Source organism: Contarinia nasturtii, unplaced genomic scaffold, assembly GCF_009176525.2.
Source record: "Contarinia nasturtii isolate CC-2019 unplaced genomic scaffold, AAFC_CNas_1.1 Cnas_scaffold_1699, whole genome shotgun sequence".
Lineage (NCBI taxonomy): Eukaryota > Metazoa > Arthropoda > Insecta > Diptera > Cecidomyiidae > Contarinia > Contarinia nasturtii.
The window spans coordinates 4,071,255-4,091,404 of record NW_022199032.1 but is presented as its reverse complement, the minus strand read 5'-3'; the positions used below and the strand labels follow the sequence as shown (position 1 = coordinate 4,091,404).

General features: G+C 32.7%; 3 protein-coding genes and 2 non-coding genes across 5 annotated transcripts; 2 read left to right on the top strand and 3 right to left on the bottom strand.

Annotated features, from left to right (window-relative positions):
• Positions 1-378: 378 nt before the first annotated feature.
• Positions 379-1,448, bottom strand: LOC116346939 (probable prefoldin subunit 5). Its single transcript, XM_031777262.1, has 2 exons — positions 1,219-1,448; positions 379-1,053 (listed from the first exon to the last, which is right to left on the bottom strand). The coding sequence occupies exons 1-2, from the start codon at positions 1,309-1,311 to the stop codon at positions 664-666; spliced, it is 483 nt and encodes a 160-aa protein (XP_031633122.1). The 5' UTR covers positions 1,312-1,448; the 3' UTR covers positions 379-663.
• A 153-nt stretch (positions 1,449-1,601) lies between these two features.
• Positions 1,602-6,465, bottom strand: LOC116346846 (cuticle protein 8). The gene is made up of 4 exons (XM_031777095.1): positions 6,235-6,465; positions 3,697-3,897; positions 2,317-2,413; positions 1,602-2,177 (listed from the first exon to the last, which is right to left on the bottom strand). The coding sequence occupies exons 1-4, from the start codon at positions 6,244-6,246 to the stop codon at positions 2,050-2,052; spliced, it is 438 nt and encodes a 145-aa protein (XP_031632955.1). The 5' UTR covers positions 6,247-6,465; the 3' UTR covers positions 1,602-2,049.
• A 2,378-nt stretch (positions 6,466-8,843) lies between these two features.
• Positions 8,844-8,965, bottom strand: LOC116347176. The gene has a single exon (XR_004201656.1). It is a non-coding gene; the product is annotated as a U5 spliceosomal RNA (small nuclear RNA).
• A 2,194-nt stretch (positions 8,966-11,159) lies between these two features.
• Positions 11,160-11,282, top strand: LOC116347177. Its single transcript, XR_004201657.1, has one exon. It is a non-coding gene; the product is annotated as a U5 spliceosomal RNA (small nuclear RNA).
• Positions 11,283-14,853: 3,571 nt separating this feature from the next.
• Positions 14,854-19,128, top strand: LOC116346847 (cuticle protein 8-like). Its single transcript, XM_031777096.1, has 5 exons — positions 14,854-15,178; positions 16,591-16,707; positions 17,193-17,289; positions 17,363-17,431; positions 17,524-19,128. The coding sequence occupies exons 1-5, from the start codon at positions 15,173-15,175 to the stop codon at positions 17,628-17,630; spliced, it is 396 nt and encodes a 131-aa protein (XP_031632956.1). The 5' UTR covers positions 14,854-15,172; the 3' UTR covers positions 17,631-19,128.
• Positions 19,129-20,150: the final 1,022 nt, after the last annotated feature.

The following is a 20,150-nucleotide window of genomic DNA, read 5'->3' as shown; positions in this document are numbered from 1 at the left end:
AGAAAACTGAATAATCGTCTGTGACAACGCACAAAGTTGGGCACGATGAAAGTGCAAATGTAAGAGTTTACGTATCGCTGGCACCTTCATTATTTCGTTGGTATTCCAAAAAATGATGACATTCCATTGAAAAGTCGGTGTTTTTTTCCACAAATTTTTTTCATTTGAGTTCGAAGACCAATTGACCGGTACGGAAGCAGCCAAAGTTAATTTTAGAGATAAAAAAGCGTTTTTTTTAATAAATCATAGAAAAATTCCATCGCTTAGTAAAAAATTCTCTTTAAAATGAGATATTTTGTCATTTTTTTCTTCAAAAAGTCCCTTCAAAATAAATCATCAAACTTCCGTGACAAAAACAAAATGATAAATCATTAAATATGGATTTTTTTGTTGTTTTACTCTTTTTTTATTATTTCAAATGAGTTAAATAGATCCGCTTTTTTTATATTGATTGTATTAAATGCTATTTGTCTCAAGAAAGCTGATGCTTAAAATTGTATTTAAATTGTGAGTGTATCAAGTGGCAATCAATTTTCTATTGTAAAGTAAAAAACAAATCGTAAAAAACTAAACTTGATTACAAATTAGGCAATATACGAAATAACAACAAAAAAAAAATTAATTGCGGATGTGTATGGGTGTTTGTGTGAACGATGCAAAAGTTTATTTTGCGGCGGCGGCTTGTTGAGCTTGTGCTTGGAGGGCGGCAATTTTCATTTCAATCACATCAATGACGCCATTCAAAACTTTTGATTTTTGACGACCGAGCATATCAATTTTATCCATTTGCTCCTGCACATAATCGACTTTCCGTTTAAAGTAATCTTTTGATGCGGTTATATCTTTTTCCACATAGTAACCGGTACCGATGTCAATTATGAATTTATCGATATTATTCACGACTCCCTTCACATACATGCTACCCGTCAATGGTACCAAAATTTCCTTATCCGTCCAGGTTTCGTTTATTTGTTCCAGTGCTTCTTTTGAACCATCAAATTTTGTTTTAGCTATTTTAAGTGTTTGCAGTGAATCTTGAAACACATTCAATTCCTACAATGGAAGGGACAACGTTTTAGTGACTTTTATTCACTCATACAAACAATAAAAGAGAAGAAAAAAAACTAAATGGCATTCTATGTGTGGGTGTGCGTGACACTATTTTTTTTTTTCTCTTTATTGGAGTTATATTTTTGGTTAGTCATATATTCACTGTACCGATTCGAATTCATTTTTCAACTGCTGCAATTGCTGTAAATTGAGTTTGGTCAAGTCGATTTGACACACTTCTTGTGTCGGTTCCGATGACATTTTTTTGATATTTTATATGAATCTGCGATTTAACTAATAATATCTTTTGTTTAGACGAAAAAAAAAATGTATAACTTTTACATTCACTTAAATAAAATGCACCGAATAGCGTGTTTTGACATAAAATGTGGTCGCTTTATTCTCGTGACAGAACTAAAAAAAAAACCTAACGATATGAAGTTGTTTAGGATCAAAAGGTTCTATTTTCATCCGACAGATGGAGACGCCTCGAAATTGCTCAGTTTTCGAATTTATGATTTATTGAAAAAAGACACATGTTAAACATTTAATTAATTTATCAATTTTTTTTTATTGAGAACAAATAATTCCTATACAATTCAGCTTACAAACGCACATATTTCACTTATTTGGTACATCATCTTTAAAAAAAATTATCAATATTAAATACATGGGATCGATAAAATACATGATCTCACAAGTTTAAAAAGGCGAAATATTGAATTTAAGTAATAATCCACATAACTTAAGTCCAAAATATTTTTTTTCCTTCCATTATAAACACAAAAAAATCTAAAAGAAAAACTATATAAAATAGATAATGCCATCGTTCTGTGTATCGGTTTTCCATTCGAATAAAAAAAAATCATCTTTGCAACAAATATATTATTATTATTTAAAAAGCGTAAAGATGGTACGGATGCTTTTTTCTTTTAAATGAAGACAAATTATTCCGGTTAATGCAACTAAATGAACGGCCCCAAAATGTGTGGTGACCATTTAGTAGTGATCATGACCAGTGTGAACTGGAGCAGTTTTGTGTACAACTGCATTGAAGCCATTTATCTTGTCGGCCGTGTAGTCAACGGTACGAATTGATCCGTCTGGTTCTACCAAAGAGTATTGACCTGAAAAGATGTGACATATAATAGTTGCAGAAATCGTAACGACATAACAAAGACAACAACGGTGACATTTAAAAAAGAAAATATACACGAAATTGCAATTACATAATAAAAACAAAATGATCGAAATGTATGGGAATACCTTTAACAACATCACCGTCTCTTGTCTCATGTTGCGATTTTACATCACCAGTATGGTAGTCGTTGACACCATATTTGAATGCGTACTTTGGTGGTGCCTAAATTGGTAACAAAGCCATGTGCAAATGAAATATAAAAAAAATAAAACAGAGAATAAAATGAGGGAAAATTCAGCAATTGTCGTATTTATTCGTATGGTTTGTAAATTTTTTTAGCACTGATTATGATAATATAAAATCGAAGTGAAAATAAAATTTAACGAAGCGAGAAAATCACATAAATTGAAGAAAAAGAAGAAGAAGAAAAATGTATACACATTCAATACGGTTTAATGATAACGGAATAACGTTTGAATAATTATTTTGTGTTTAAAAAGAGATTTACACAATTGACTTCCACCATTGAATGAATTCGTTTTGTGTGCTGAAGCATTGGAAACGAGATTCGACGCCAATTCGGCTAATTCGTTAACAATGTTGAGAATGCGAAGTGCATAACAATCAGATGAAACGATCAGATCAACAGAGATAATGATTGCATGCTGTGTGAGTTTTTTTTTCTTCTACCGCGTCACATACATTTTCCATTTGCACTGTGCTATGCATCCATCTCATGTGGCACTGACCTCGAATATTTCTTTTTTTTCGCGCCTCAAAGTGTAACGTAACTTTCACTGATTCATTCACTCTGCCGAAGGAGATGTGCATCGTTTTTGTGTACGTTTTTTTTTCCTGTGTACGCACGCGTTCGCGTAACTTGAATTGAGTCATATATTATGAGTATAAGAGCACATGAGATGTGGAGAAAAGCAGAGGAAAAGCAGCTACGATAAGAAGAAGAAAAATGCAGCCGAATGATAGACGCATAACGACGTTAATGAATGTTACAAACCGTTTGTAATGTGTTGTGTACGTGCGACTGTCGATGCTCTAAACGATGGTAATTGAGATGCGCATCTAACGTAATGAACGAACCAGCTCAGTTGGTTTTTATTGATCTTTTTTTTATGCATGCTTTGTAAAATCATTTCGTTTTCCTATCTCGTTATCATCTGGTCGGGTTAGTAAGCGTGCCCGCGACCACAATTATGTCTTATGAAAATGGAAGATTTATATACATATATATTTTTCACCACAGTGTGGCTTTCTCATTTCTGGTTTTGTCGATTTGAATGTTCCGATTTTCGTATTAACAAAATAACAACGAAACAAAAAACAAACCACGAGGAAAAAATGATGTGGAAAAACCACACGTCAATTATGATTGTATCTTATTAAGGAATGCAAAAATGAACAAAATGATTTGTTAGCTTTCGCTTTGTCTACACACACTGGATGTGTTTTCTCTCTCTCGGTGTCTCTTTTGGGGGGTTGATACTTACATAGTAATCGACGTGTTCGTCTTCGTGTCCTCCCAATTCATGTACGCCTATTCTAGGCGATGCGACTGGCTGATAACTACCATTATCAAAGTTATCGCCTTCATGTGTGCTGCTGAGATCGTGTCCTGCATACTGGTAGTCCTCAAATACTGGATAAGCAAATGCAGTACAACACAAAGCAGCTGATGCAAGGATAATGAACTGGAAAATAAAGCACAAAATTATAATCCCAATTGTACGATTCTAATTATATACCGCTCTGCACACACATTTAATTATTGTTTTAAATTTGTTTCTACACACACACACATTTTTTTTTTTTCGTTTTGTATTGTGTATCCAAATCTAATAACTAAGAAAGCATGGCAATTGATGCAGATAAGAAAAAATACAAAATGCAACACGATTTCCCTCATATGCAATTACGACATCTGTTTATGGCTTTTATCATCTATGATCACGTTGGGGCGCTCTTGCATCATAGGCTTATTAAAAAAATAAGATGATGATAATGATGAAAACAAAGAAAAAAAAACTAAAACGTGTTATTGAACGTCTTGTCTACAAAAAGCTATTGACCTATGATTACTAATCACAAAACGTGTTCATATGAAAGTGAATACAGGAATGTATAAATCACCACACACAAACATAACCGGCTCCTCAAACTCTTTGCTGCATGATATCATGTACCGGTAAATTGTTAAGCATATTCCCATCAAAACGATACAAAATGCAAAACGATGTAATACGTTAGGCAAAACAAAAACAAAACGAACGAACAATAGATTAATGATGAAACAGTGTAAAAAAAAGCGATTCAAGAAATGCAACATACGTCGATCAGCGCGCATAAGAGAGAAAGGGAAAATGACCGTAAAAACATATGTAGCTATGAATATCATTTCTTTTTATATTGTATTTATATTTATTGGAAAATATCAACACGATAACGATTTGCTTTGAAGCATTCTATGTGTTTCGTAATAACAGATCATTTGAACTCAAGAGCGTTGACGCAGATGTATGCAAACACTTTTTTCCCGTTTTGTTGTTTGCACCCAAGAATCTCATGCACGTGCAAGAGAGATACGCACATTTTGAGGATCATCGTCCATATCGAGTTCGACAACTATATTTAGATTATGCATTTAGTCGCGCAAACAGGTTGATATTCAATGAGCAAGTTCACTTTCATTCTTTCATAACAAACGCTTCAAAAAAAACGCGTTTAGCTGCATATCTTTCTCTATGCAATTTTATTTTTCCTCACATATGACTTTGTTACACGTTTTATTTTTCTCGTTATCGAAACATCTTAAATGAAATGTTGGGATCATTCAAACCATCAATAAATGTCAAAATCGATTGAATAATTATCGATACAATATTTTTCAATTAATTGCCGCAGAAATCGATCCAAACGTTTAACGTAACGAAATTTTTGGGCCGAAAACGAAAATCAATGTTGGAAATAATAGAAAGGATAGACGATACAAATTATTTAGGTAATCACACATTTAATTGGTAGTTCCAATTCGATAGTTCCAATTCGATAGTTCCAATTCGATAGTATGAAGAGCAAAAAAGAAAGGTGGACTAAAAACGACTGTAGGAAGTAAGCGATGCATATCGAGACAGCACAATATCAATTCCATTCTCGATCTCTTTTAAGTCATCCGATATGATTTTATAACCGATATATACTTCAAATCGAAATTGAATAACCGATATACATGAAATAATCATCATAAATTGAAAACAAACCCATTTCAGTGTTGTCCAACCGAACGCAATTTCAAAAAGAATGAATATGTTGAACAAGAGAATGTACAGAAGGTAAGGTTGGCTTTATTCCAACGCATAACGCTTTATTTTTTTAAATGAATGTTACGGCAATACAAACTTCGTTGAATATCACTCGGCCAAATTCTCATCTAGAGATGAAATATTCTTTAACTAGTTGGAATTTGTTGAAATTGTGTTGGTTGATGTGTGTAAATTAATACAATTATAAAGTATGAAAATTTTCTTGGACATTTTTTTTCTCGACATTTTGTTGCTGTGAAGCAGATTTTTTTTTTATTTAAAAAAATTAAATGCCATTATTGAGGAAGAGCACCATGTCTTGAATGAATATCATCGCTATCATATTTTCATGTGCATTTCTTCATTTTTCAACCTTTTCGATTTTAAATTGTTTGCAAGAACGTAGAACCGAATTGTGTGCAAGAAACGTAATTGAATTACTTTTTTTCCTAACGATCTTTTAATAAAAACAAATTTAAAAATCAAATCACACGTGTGTGTGAAAATGCAATTGTTTGAAATTAAAATATTTTCTTTTCTCAAAATAATTTCGAGAGCACAGTTAATTTTTTTTGTGTGTGCAAACATTCAGGAATTGATATAAACATCATTGTCTCACAACCACATATCTATTTTTTTACATCCTTTACCAATATTTCGTTTAAAATTGAACACCAATCATCGTATAAAAATGAAAAAGAATATTTAAAAATAATGTTCTGAAATTACCTTAAATGCCATTTTTTTCTACAAAAATGTGATAAAAAACTATTTTTTTAAAAATTGAACAAAACTGCACTGAAGCACAAATTAACTGTTTGCTATTTTAAATTCACTATTGGTTTAAACAAATTCTATTTGTTTTTCGTGTGTTTTTTTTTCGTTTGTTTCGTCGACGTTGATTGTTGATTTGTCAGAGTGATACGTTTGCTGAACCACTTTTCAACTGAGAATGATAACTGTGAACTTATCGACGGCTTCCTTTATATACCAAATGAAAGCGAAATTCACCTTGCACGATTACGATAAATATTTCTTCTTCGCCATCGACGTCGACGTCGTATTTTGTATTTTTTTTTGTTTTTATTTCGCGTATTTTTCAATACATTTGAAGACGAAGAAAAAAAAAATCGCCGTATCGTATATGTAGCTGGTAAAATGTAGCATATAAACATAGCCCATACATAGATAGATGTACAGAATGAAAGCACACTGTGTGAATGCTTCATAGTGTAATGCTTCAAAAAAGAAAATGATAATGTGTATTGTGTTGCGGCGGCAATGGTGATTTGCACCAAACAGCGTTTGTATCAGCAAAAATGAATGAATGTTAAGAAAAATTACCTTGAAGACGAAGACAACAACAAATAATGGCAGCGACAACGGCAACCACGGGAAAAAATGTATCGCGCGCGAGTAGGAAAGAAAAACACCATCGAAAATGAAGAAATAGAAGAAGACGAAAAAAGTTACAGAAAGTTTTGTCAAGCGCGCGCGATCACATGTATATATGTGCAAATGCACTTGTATTTTCATTTGTTTTTACATCGTGGTGGAGGTTTTTTTTTTTCGTTTTCGGTGTGCGAATTGCCCGAAGTTCAATGTATTGGTTGGCTTTGGTCTGAATTGATGCAACATTGCTCACACAATCAAATTAAATTTTACTCAGCTCCGTCGCATAAATTCAGATGCCAACAACAATAAGCAACAAGAAAGAAAAAAAATCACCAATTTTGAAATGATTTCGGTGAGGTAGTAAAGTGGTGTGCATTGGTTCACGCCAAATTATTTTGACACCAACATGCCGTCGTCATAATTTTGTTTTTCTTGTTTCTTCTTTGAAAAGTAACGGTATTTCATATGCAACACGCAGAGTGCAGGAGATATATTTTATTTTTCATTTGTCACCGAATACATTTCATCTGAAAACATCAATCGATCCACACATACTATCTCTAGAGAGCGATATCAATTTCAAATTTACATAGGCAATTTATTTTATTTAAAAAAATAACATTAATCAAACAACCGATGGCAAGTGAAAGAGATTCAATTTAATTTCATGTATCATAATATTTTATTGAAATAAACTCTCTTATGATGCTCGCCAAATGTACGGCCGTTATATTCAGTGCGGAATGTGTGTAGTTTTATTTATTTATTTTCGTAATCGTTTTAAATTAAAATAGACAAAAGTATTTTTCTTCCATACATTTCATTATCGCATCAAACGTCTACAAATTAGTCATTTTACATGCAATCATCAATTTTACAATATTTATATAATAAATTAGGCCGAAATTTTGTTTTCGAAATTTTGTATGCATGTTGCTTGTTTCTGTGATGAAATCAGTTCCGACGATAACGGTTCCGATAGAAGATATGTCTAACGAGAAAGAAAGCAAATTACCACACCAAGTGAGCCAAAGAAAGAAATAAAAAACTGTACTGAACCATTTCGGAATATGTAAAGTTCATGCAACTCAGGAAATTGCGGTTCTTTGTAAGTTCCAGCCTAGGATATGTTTAACCAATTAATAATATGAAAATAATAGACATGGTGAGAGTCATTTGAAAATGCCAAAAGCCAATCCATTCATTTCATTGCTCTGATAACAAAACAAAATAAAAAAAATTTACAAACAATACGGCAAACAAATCGTATATACAAACGATTGCGCGCGCTCATGCCTGCGGCACAAAGTCATTGAATTCATCTTGAAATTCAGGAATGTTGAAACGAACCTAACGAACGATATACATAATTTTAATCAATTTATTATTGTGAATCAACGAAAAAAAAGAGGAAGCACAAATAACTGTTCATATCTATAAAAAGAAATAAGATGATTTTGTTTGGATTTTCGCATTTTTCTCCTCTTTCAAATCGAGAAACAATCTACAAAACAATGAGCCGATAATAAAGATGTGATAAATGAACGAAAGTCTATATATCCGGTTTCTATCTCATTTCTCACTTTTTGGAAAGGCTTGCATTTATTTTCAAGAAATACAGATCGAACCACAAATTGATTCAACTCATATCCATATCAGAATTACTTTACCTACTCATATGCCATTGTCGATATATTGTTCTCCATTGAAACATTTTTTTTTAATTAAACGATCCAGTTTAATTGAACGCTATCATTGTAAATCGCATAAAAGACAAATTGAATATGTTTTGTGTGATTGTGTGATATAGCGGCGAAGTCATCGTTTACAAATGCTATTGATTAAAATCAATTTAACTCTATCATTTACCGTCATAAAGAATTACACTCGAAATATCGTTGTATTCAAGGTGGTTTTTTTTTTTCAATGTTGTGTATTAAATAGGATCCGATTACTCAGATCCAAACAAAAAATTTCAGTTTAGACTCATTTGAGTGCTCCTATCCGCAGAAATCTTTAGTAAAAGGCGAAAGATTTATTTGACATCGAATAGAAGCCAGAGTGACGAACCAATCGACACACAGATATCTTATGAATGTTGCTGTATCGTTGCGCCAGTGAATTATAACAACGTCAAGACTGAAAATATATATGAATAAGCGTCCATCGTTCTTACTGAGCTACGTGTTTTGTGTGCTATGCCTTATTCGTATGTATACTTCACATCGTTGTTCAGTTGTTTTGCTCGCCAACAGACGTATTCACGTTTGAACCGTATTTACGCAAAACGTCTTTTAAACGTTACCGATGTTTCATTCTCTACATTTACAGAAAATGATTATTATTTATTTTCCAATGAAAGTAACCAGATATTATGTTAAATACCAATTAAATTATATTTTATTTTCCATGAAAAAAAAATATTATGAGCGCATGTTATTTATGTGTAACAACATTAATTTGAATGTGAACGCGCAAACACTTTGAAAATTAGTTTAAACTTTGAAACAGAAAAAAAGAAAAGAAAAAATTAGAAATATTGCACAAATATTGGCAGATAGAAATTAGCTAATCTCTAATAGACATTCATTAGGCAACATTTGGTCGGCGAATTATTTTTAAATTTTGCTCAAACATTAATGTTAGGATGCATTTGAAAATGTTTCGTTTTGGATTCATTGCTGATTTTTTTGTAATAAATCCAATTGAATGTCTTGAAGCGATGCAGCAACGAAATAAAGTCAAATTATTTTAGGTCCGAAAAAATATCCAATTTGTTATGCGCTGAAAACTCTATGGAAAAAATCCAAATTAAACTGTCTAATTTTCAATTTTAAAAAAATCGATTGTTTGATCAAATTTAATCTCAGCTGAAACGTTTCATTTTCACTCAACGAGTCATTGAACCATGGTTTCTGTGTATATGTTTTTTTGCAATGGGCGAAAGGAATTACTTCACGGGATCTGTTTATGCAAAAATGCATAAAAAACATTGTCAATTCAATTGGCACATACATAAAACCAAATTCAATATAAAAGTGCATCGATGCATACGTGATTTTGTCACATTTGAACATTTACAATTGAGACCAAAATAAGACAATCAATCGGTAGTTTTTTTTTCTCTTCCTCCGTGCAATTGAATGGGCGACGGCATCATTTTAAGAGAAATTGCACCTTCTTAAAGTAATAAGTATGCAGCGCCGACGGTGTGTTCCTTCGTGTATGCACATAAAACCATATGACCAATTGAGATAGAAACCCACATATTTGACACACTTTTAATATATCGCATTAAAGCATTAAAAACAGTACACCAATGATTTTTACCAAATGAAAAGAAGGGGCAATTCCAACATAAGAAAAAATTATGTAATTTACTTTCATATTGTGTACACACAGAATCTTTCGTACAGTGTCTTGTTATATTTTCTATTGATTTTTCTATCTTTGTCGCTCTCATAAACGTAGCACACATTCGATGCTCATTCGATCGTTCCTTGTTTTATGAGATCGCCCCTCTCGATGCATTCTGTCAGTAGTTTTTAAGACAAAACGTCTAAGCAATTTGATTAGAAACACTTTCAATTTCAATAATGCTGTGAACGGATTCATTCAGTTTCAATGATCTTATAGCAGCTTCAAATTTTATGGCCGTTTACGATTCAACAAGCGACAAGATTTATGCACACCGTGTAGGAAATTGCAAATGACCGCATAAAACAACGAAAAACAAATTAATCTTTACTTCTTTGGCACTTTTCTTGAAATAATTGACCTAAAACCAATGTGATTTGCCTTTTTTTTCTTTCAAGTAATAAAATATATATATGGCATGTTATTGAGATTCCCTTTCATTTGTGAGAAGCAAAAATATCGTGAATGAAACTCCAATGAGCATTAAATAACGAGTCGATACACGAATTTTGAACGAGCCTCACAAAAAATTGTTTATTTAGTACGAATTTGTTCGCAAAAGAAGATGAATAAGAAGAGAAGAAAAAAAAAATCGTAAGAAAGAATTCAAGCAAATTCGAACGCATAGATGTGATGAGTTGATTTTTCATCAAACATAAGTAGAGCGAACGAAAAGCACAGACGTATAAGGTTAAGATACGCACACAACACGTAACTCAATAAGAACGAAGACTGTGAACGAATGTTCGGTTTATTATGTTTTTTCACTTGTGGCGTTGTTATAATTCACTGGCGCAACGACACAGCAACATTCATAAGCTATCTGCGTATCGTTTGGTTCGTCACTCTGGCTTCTATTCGATGTCAAATAAATCTTTCGCCTTTTACTAAAGATTTCTGCGGATAGGAGCACTCAAATGAGTCTAAACTGAAATTTTTTGTTTGGATCTGAGCAATCGGATCCATTTTAATGAATGCAAATTAAAAAAAAAACCAACACAAACCTATATACACAGTAAAAAAAATCGTTTGCTTCTGTAAATAGAAGCGGCCGGCAATTCTGTGTATTTCTGAATATGCCTAAAGGCGATTATATACGTTTTTTTGCCTAATTCAACCAGTTTGTATTGATCGTGAGAGAGATCTTTGAAGCATAGTTTCGCAATAAAATGTTTTTAATTTATTACAATTTGATTCATTGTTTTTGTTGTGGTCGTTTGAATCGTCGCTATATTATTGATTACTTGTAAAAGGTATCAACATTTTTATTGGTTAGAATCAGAGAGTGTATGCATGTATGTGTGTTGAAGCGGTGTGTTTAAATAGAGTTAATTAAAACTCATTCGGCATAAAATGGCAAACATGGAAAGAAGAGCGACAAAGTGTTTGCATTTAATTTATAACATACATTTTGTGTATATGCATATTCGGTTCGAAGAATAAAGTCACGTACAAGTACATATGATATGTATTTAGCCTATTGATCGATGATGATGATTAAATGTGACATTTAATATGGCTATGGTCGATTTTATTAGGAAACTTTTAAAATACCAACAAAATGCACAGCGCATAGTATTTCATATTGGAAGCGTGCTCATGCCGCCTTTTAGCTGTCATAGTGACACAGAACGAGCAACAAAGCAAACTGAGGCCCAGCCTAGCAAAATGCGATGTTGGAACGACGATGGAGAAAATATTATTTGAAGAGAAGAAAAAAAAAACAAACGATATACACCTAACAAGCACACTCTGAATGCACAAACCACTTGAGTACCACACAATTAAGTGATTGTATGACGATTCTGTAACTGCAACATAAAAATTCATTATCTACGAATCTTTGATTTGAACTTTTGCGAATGCGAATGAACGAGCGAACGTACGCGCAAATGATTTTGTGTATTATTTTGTGTGCATGAAAATGAATTACCATATTCTGTCAACGAAAGAAGCCAAATGGAGACGAAGTGCTCTAGTTTGCGCTCCAAAATACCGGCCACTCAAACCGCCTAGAATATATGCCTCGCAGCTTAGCTGCAAAAAGCGGCTCAATGTGCATTTAAAATCCGTATTTATCTTCTGAATGTAATGCCACAATCGTCTGGCCCATTAAAAACCACACCACGTTCGTTACGTGCAGCTACGAACCCAACAACAACATATTTTGCTCATTTCATATGGCGTTAGAATGAATCAATGTATCAAATATATATATTGGAAAGCCTCACATTAGGAGGACACAAGATACATATATTCCATTTTTTTCTGCATAGTCGAATTTGATATTTCCATATGTGCAGTGCACATTTATATGCACAAACAACTTCAGCCGAAGTGTATAAATGTCAAAAGAAGAAACAAAAAATCAAACGAAAGAAAAAAATCGCGATCCAACAGCAGCCAGTACCCGTGAAGAAATGGAGAAGAAAATATTATATCGTAATCGACAATGTGACTACCATATAAGTGACGATGTCGAATGTGGCGCGAGAATATCCATGCTGACTTTGCAATCGGTTTGCTTCGGATAGATTTATGTGTTAATTTTTTGTTCGCCTCTGTCATTTCGGGTAGAGTTCAACTTGATGCAACACCAAATAGATTTTCAAATAATATATCCACAGGTCATGCAAATTCACATGAATCTCGTAAATGTAGTTTTTTCAGTTCAATCCGTCTCTCTCTCTATCTCTCTCTCTGTTTTATTTTACGTTTTGACTAATTTATAATAATCTACCGTAACAAGAATCGGCTGGCATCGATTCGATGCATTGACATCGCTGTCTTTTCAAACTCTTCCGAGTTTTCTGACAATCTTGTACAATGCAAAGTGATTGCCATAGCCGCCGTCGAGTTCATTTTGATCACGATATTTCAAATTTTATACAAAGTTAATATAATGACGGAACAGTTAACATTTAAATAAAACTTAAATCTGAAGCTATTTTTTTTTCTACATACGATTCGTTTTTCTTGTTTACGTTCTTTCTTTCTGCTTTGTTTTTGTGTGTTTCGTGTGTCGATTTGACATCCAGCCGATTGTGTCACATATTTTTCTTATTAATTCATCGTCGAATTGTATGTGAATGGATCTACTGTGTGTGCGGCGTTTGGTTCCTGCTTATTTTCATATTGAAAACAAGAAAATTGCATCAGTGTAGTAATCTAATAAAGTCAACAAACTGGCTCGAATCATGTAAAATATTTGCTCAAGCGTTTACATCCAAAAAAAAAGATTATTATTTAATATGCGAAAGTGAAAATGCTTGCACATGTTTAATATGCATGCATGCGGCTTATAAGAACGTTGTGCGCTCAAAATGAAATAAAAACACGAATATGAAAACGACAATAAAAACATATTTGGATATGGCTTAAGTATCGTTAGAGTCTTCTTAGACATAAAATTGCACATACACACATAGATGAAGGCGATGAGGTACAGGTGTAAAAATTTTATACCTATATAAATTGAGTTATTGTGTAAATGATTTTTTTCGTCGTCGATTAAAGGAAACATGCATGACAATACTTTTAGCCAGCATAATCATTTGTGTTATGTTTTGGTTTTTTTTCATGGCTCGCGCGCCACCAGATGCTGCTGCCACACTATACTGTTCATAATTATAGCACGATTGCAACGTTTGAACTGTGTGTGTGTGTGCGCGCTTTTATAAGGTCTGTAAAAATGATTACGACATCCAATTTAAGAATGGCGCGTTTGCGATTCTGGCCATTTACAATAAGAGCAAGACGGTGTTTAGCAAATTCCCACGAGGTGCAATCGATGCCATTATTGCGAACCAATTAATGCGCACCATCAAGACATGTTGTTTGACCCACTCTTTATGCTTGCAATAATGCTTCCGATTCTCTCTTTTTTTTCGAAGTGTCGCTCTTTATGTTATCTAACTTTCGATCGTATCTTGCAGACAAACACTTTTAATTGAACTGCATTTGATTCTGTTTTACTTACGAATGTAGTGCAGTGCAAAATTTCAAAGCGAAAAAAAGCCGTTCGAGTGCAAAGTGTGAGCAGTTGCAAAAGAAATGATGACGGGCGTCCAAAATGCAAAATATATCGCATAAAAATTGCATTCATCAATGTGTGCTGTGTCAATTGCTAATCGCCAAATGGCTCCATAGTAAACCACAACGCCGTTGCGAATAGCGTGAGTGGGGCATTTAGGATTAGGTAAAGAAGAAGAAAAAAAAAAGACACAACGGCAACAACAACAACGTGCGATACTCACTCACAGTTGGTAGAGATCAACGGGAAGAAATATATGTATGATGAAAAATGTAATTTTCAAACGAAAATAGAAAATATATATATATGTACTAGACATAAAGACATAGCTAGAAGTCGTGTAAGGAATATAACGACAAACCGATTGCAATCTTACGATTTGTGCATGTGTATGAGCATTTGTTGGCGCAATGCATACACAACAAATCCTGTATAAAAGACGTTTTGTCTATGCGAAAATTTATCAGTTTGAGTTTTAAGAAGTTTAGGCATACAACAGATCTCTTGCTTTCGGTGCCGAATCTTATTTTTTTCGTTTCTTTTTTCCATCGTTTCAAAGCACACCAAAGCATTTTTTTTTGTCAACTTAATAATTTACGGTTCATTTAACGTGTTTGCATTATTTTTTTTTTTGAAATTTTGCACACGAAAAATCGCTGCTGCAATATTTTATTGACGTTTTTGTCGTCGTTAAATCATTAATTAGTAGTTCGTAAATAATATAATATATAATTTTTTTGAATACAACGATAGTCAAGTAAGAACAACAACAGAATTGCCGAAAAATATCAAAAGTTGGCCAAAATCAGTAAATTGCTCAAGATGAAGGTATGCCTAGTGGACTAGTGAACCTTTTTTTTGTTTGTTAACAGACATTTAATGTTTTGTTTTAAATTTAATCGAAATCTAGTGAACTCGAACGTTTCGATGAACGGTTTCGTTGAGAAGAAGAAAAATAAAAACACTCAAAATTACTTGCCATTGAAAAGGCAAAAGATATGCTCTTTATTAACCATGATATTTAAATGACGGTGTCAACATTTGGTAACCGTTACAAAATGAGTGAACATTTATATATCCAAAGGTTTCAGTTGAATAATTGCCTTAAATTTCCTGCGCTTGCTTAACAGCTAATTAAATTTGATTGAAATTGCATTAGTTTTATCAAAGTCAAACAAAAGAGACATGATTCTTTTAAAAACAACGACGCCCAACCATATTATATGGAAGTTATGGAAACAGTGTTGTACAACTGATGGTTATATCAACCTTATGGGTGCTTTCATAAATTGCGGAACATAAACTGATATCGTGTTTTTGTCGTTCGCGCGCTTCCATTCGATTTGATATTGTTTTCGCCGTTGATTTTCCGAGAGAGAAAGAAAGAGAAACGGTGCGTCGATTCGCACCATATTTTATTGTTTTTAACCACTATTTGAGTCATTATAATGGTGTGATATTTTTTTTTTGTCCGTTGATTTTCAATTTCGAACGGTATATCTATGCACATACTCAATTACACTGTAGAAAAACTAGAAGCAACAACAACAAACTCAAACACAGAGGCTGAAGTTATCAAATCGCAATAAAACATGCATAATTTTATAGCAATGTGTAATTTCATTACAATAAGTTGTACCATTCGACTGCGTCCCCCCGCATAAATGTGCTTAATATGACATTTATTTGCGTAAACATTTCTCTCTTTATCTCTCAATGTGTGTCTTTCTCTATTTCTCTGTTGTTCGATCTCTCGATTACTTTTCCGGTCTGCGTGTTTCTTTTTTTTTCCATCGCTGGATAATATAACTTTAAATGACGTTCAATTTGATCGTTTGAATGGACTTTCCAGCTTCAATGCATCAACAACTCATTAACGTTATTTTTTTTTCTTCGTAAAATACACACCAGACAGAAAACACTCTGCACACAGTTTCTTCTGTCTGTGTGTATTATTTTTTATGCAAATTGTTATTTTATTTTTGTGTTTTGCGCTTGTTTTTTTTTTTTGTTTTTGTTTTTACGGAACGAAAGAATTGATTTTCAGTCGAGTTTAACTTCGATTGCGTTTCATTTCATTTTCTTTATTTTTTGTTGTTGTTGTTTGTTGTTTTATTTATTCTTCTGTTTCTTCTCTCTGTGCGTTTTTTTATATTTACAATCTCTTTTAGTATTATATCAATGTTCCGTATGTATTATTTTGAAAGATCCCGGCATTTTTCGTTTGCTTTTACTTTTAGTGTATTTTGGTGGTTTTTGCAATCGTTGCTGTGTCTAATGCCATACCAATCGAACTCGGACATTATGCATCGCCTCTTTATGCACCAGTTGCTAAAGCCATAGTACCTGAACCAGTCGTAAGTGTTATTTTAAATTTAAAGAAAATATATGCCTCTCAATGGAATTCATCGTATATTAGAGTGGCACGAAGTATTTTTTAATCACGCCTGAAACAAACTAAATTAACGACTTTTTTCAAGAATTAATTATATTATTTAAATAATCAATAACACTTCGTTTCATTCTTCTTAACATGTTAAAACAAAATAATTGAGAAATAAATCCCAACACACGAAATATTCGTTCATTTATATATGAACTTTCAATTTTTTTTTTGTTCAATTGTTGTGATAAGAATGTTGACGGAATTTAATGAGAAACTTTTTTTATGGTTACTCTCTCGTAAGAAGAATGGGGAGAAAAAAGTTGCAAAATCTTCATGGAAAGCGTTTATCATTAACATTCCAAAGAAAAACTATCGCGCCACTCTATTTCGCATATTTGAACCAAACACTCTTTTCTTGGATTATTTATGATTTCATTTTCGCATCAAATTAATTAGGCATATCCGAAATATTCATTCAATTATGGAATCAAAGATCCACACACTGGCGATATTAAATCGCAGGCCGAGGAAAGAGATGGAGACGTTGTCAAAGGTTGTTCAAAACGATTTAATAAAAAAAACGATATCGCTTGACTATTGAAAATTCATGCATCTATTCAATTCAGGTCAATATTCGCTTGTTGAACCAGATGGAAGTGTGAGGACCGTAAATTATGTGGCCGATGACCATAATGGCGAGTCTCCATAAAACTTTTTAAAAAAACCAAACATCCAATTGATCTACATTAACGGCATAAACTAATTGTGCTTATTTCGTCATGTTTAGGTTTCAACGCCGTCGTTCATAAATCCGTTCCACATGCTGCTAAAGTTATTGCGGCACCAGCACCATTACACTATGGACCGGCTCCACTGCTAGCTCACTATCGCTAAACAAAATATGTGAATGAAATCGCAATGAAAATTACCCCCATATGATTGGCTGTATAAAAGTTTGAGATTTATTCATGAAATTCAACGGGATTATCGATCGATCGATCGATCGTTCGAATTTTCCAAAATGTGCTTAGGTATCATATATAATCTGTTCGTTTGTTGATGATATATTATTATTTGCAACAGTTTCCAATTATTTTAAAATATTTACACTTGTTTTTTTTTAAATATTTTTCAATTTGTTTTTTCAATTCACCTTTTTTTCGAATTTCATCTAACAAAAGTTCCCATCTAATTGGTTCGCCTTCTTCTTTTTCTTACCGCAAACAATTTTTATTCCTTTTCATTTTAAACGAGTTGCACAAACATTTCTTCTCTATAATTTTTATTTTTTCATTTTTCTCGCATATTGGCCCGGCAAGATCGGTTTAAATGCGCCATGTGATCAAATTTGTACCATTTTGTGGCATGTAAAATTTTGAATAACAACAAAAAAAAAAGTTTTATCGAAACTTGTCTGCTGCGTGACACTCTTATTGAAAATCGAAGTAATTTTTCATCTCGATTTCGGATGATTGCATAAATCGATTTGAGCATTTATGCAATCGATGTTTGAGCATTTACAAAATAATAGTTCAAAGTATCGAAAACGAAACAATGTAATTTTGGAAAAGACAGTTCAAAACAACAAGAGATATATATACGGCAATTTTTGCAATTCATGACCTAGATGGCTGTGCTTGGATTTGCTATCGATTTTTTTTAGTTTACTTTTTACAAATTCTATATACATGGCTCTGGTACGGTTTGAAGAAAAACAACAACACAAATCACATGTTAGTGATCATCGCATTAGTGTCCAAAAGCTTACCCGACTTTTTATTCTCGCTTTGAGTTAATTGATTTCTTGTGATATGTTTTTTTTTTTCGTTGTTCGATTGCATTAAAGTTCATTTCATTATAATTTTTATTTGTTCTGTTAATCTCTTTTTCACATGATCTTTTAGTCTTTTTCTTCCCCTCCACTGAACTAGTTTAATATATCATGACTTTAAAAATGTTATTTCAAGTGTCCATGTTTGGCAATTCATGTTTATTCACACATTGAAGATGAAATAATTCGATCAGCATTCAATCAGACTGGATCCAAATGAAAATATGTGTTATATTATAGCATAAATTGAAACGGAAAGTGTGCCAAGAATGTGCATCTTAGAATAGTCATGGAAGACAACAACAAGAAACAAATGTTTTCACGTCTGATTGAATTGTATGAATTCATCCGTTCTCTATTCGAATCTATTCTTTTTCTAAACTTTCTACCACATACACACGCTAAAAACAAAAGCAAATCAAACAAAATGTACTTTATATTGCATACTATTATTTAAGGAACTATACATGTTACCATAATATTTTACATATATTCATAAATGTGTATTTTTTTTATATTCATGTAAAACAAAACAGTGAAGTGCTGTTTAAAACATTTCAATTTTAATGTGTTTTTAATGTAAAAGCAATATTAATCAGAGAAAAAAAATCGACAAAAAAAAGTTTAAATAAATAATGTGAACGAACACAGAATACAGTTTTATTTTTCCTTCAAGAGGAACTAATTTATTTTCACATTTTTACCAAATGTGTGTGTGTACGCGCGCGCGCTCACCGTTACGAGTGCGCGCTGATTTATGCGTCGTTGAAATGTAAACCTTGATAAAGAAATAGAGAATAGACGCAACAACGATTGAAAGTGGTGTTGAGAAACGCTTGTTGCATTTTACAGATCTTTTTTTTTTTTTTTTGCTACAGTTGAAAATTGATCAACGCAAATTGTTTTAAGTAATTTCAATGGTGTGTGTAACGCTTTTGTGCAGCGTTCGCCAAATTAATGAGCTTTACAAACCAAATTGACACCAATCACCATCTGATTCAATTGGAATAAAAGCGAATTGAATGTCGGTGTTTGTTGATTATTTGAAGTGCAGACACCATTTTTCTTTGGTTGGCTTTTTTATTTGATCGGATCAATTTCTTGAATCAATCAATAACATGTGGAAAAAGTAACTTTTTCGGTCTTTATTTGGTACTTAGATAACGGTGAGTATTATAAAAAGTGAGCTTCATTAATCATCTGATCGCTATCGTTAAATGAAGCCAAATCAGATGGTATTTCTCAGACCATGTAATTGCATGTCGACAGAAATTTGGTATTGCAGCCCAAATGAGCTTTGAACAAGAAAAAAAAAAACAAATGAATTGCGCACTCGTCAACTTCCTTCCAAACATTGTGTCGATCAACTCAATTAATTCGTGCATCCAATTATTATTTACCAGCCGATGCAACATTTTTCTTATTAATTTTTGTAAGTTTTTTACCACTTCAATAACATTAAATACATTGTGAGTGAGCACATTCTAGTGAAAATCTACATTTTGAGTGTGTGTTTTTTTCCCTTCAAGTTTCATTGCGATGTTATTTATTGCTCAATCGTCTGTTTCTTTTTAACGACCTTC

Coding starts and splice junctions, on each gene's coding strand:
- LOC116346939 (XM_031777262.1), bottom strand. CDS start 1,311: ATGTCATCGGAACCGACACAAGAAGTGTGTCAAATCGACTTGACCAAA. Junction 1,054..1,218: donor TGAAAAATGAATTCGAATCG/GTACAGTGAATA, acceptor CTTCCATTGTAG/GAATTGAATGTGTTTCAAGA.
- LOC116346846 (XM_031777095.1), bottom strand. Junction 2,414..3,696: donor ACGAACACGTCGATTACTAT/GTAAGTATCAAC, acceptor TTACCAATTTAG/GCACCACCAAAGTACGCATT. Junction 2,178..2,316: donor AGACGGTGATGTTGTTAAAG/GTATTCCCATAC, acceptor ACATCTTTTCAG/GTCAATACTCTTTGGTAGAA.
- LOC116346847 (XM_031777096.1), top strand. Junction 17,290..17,362: donor AGATGGAGACGTTGTCAAAG/GTTGTTCAAAAC, acceptor TATTCAATTCAG/GTCAATATTCGCTTGTTGAA. Junction 17,432..17,523: donor TGTGGCCGATGACCATAATG/GCGAGTCTCCAT, acceptor CGTCATGTTTAG/GTTTCAACGCCGTCGTTCAT.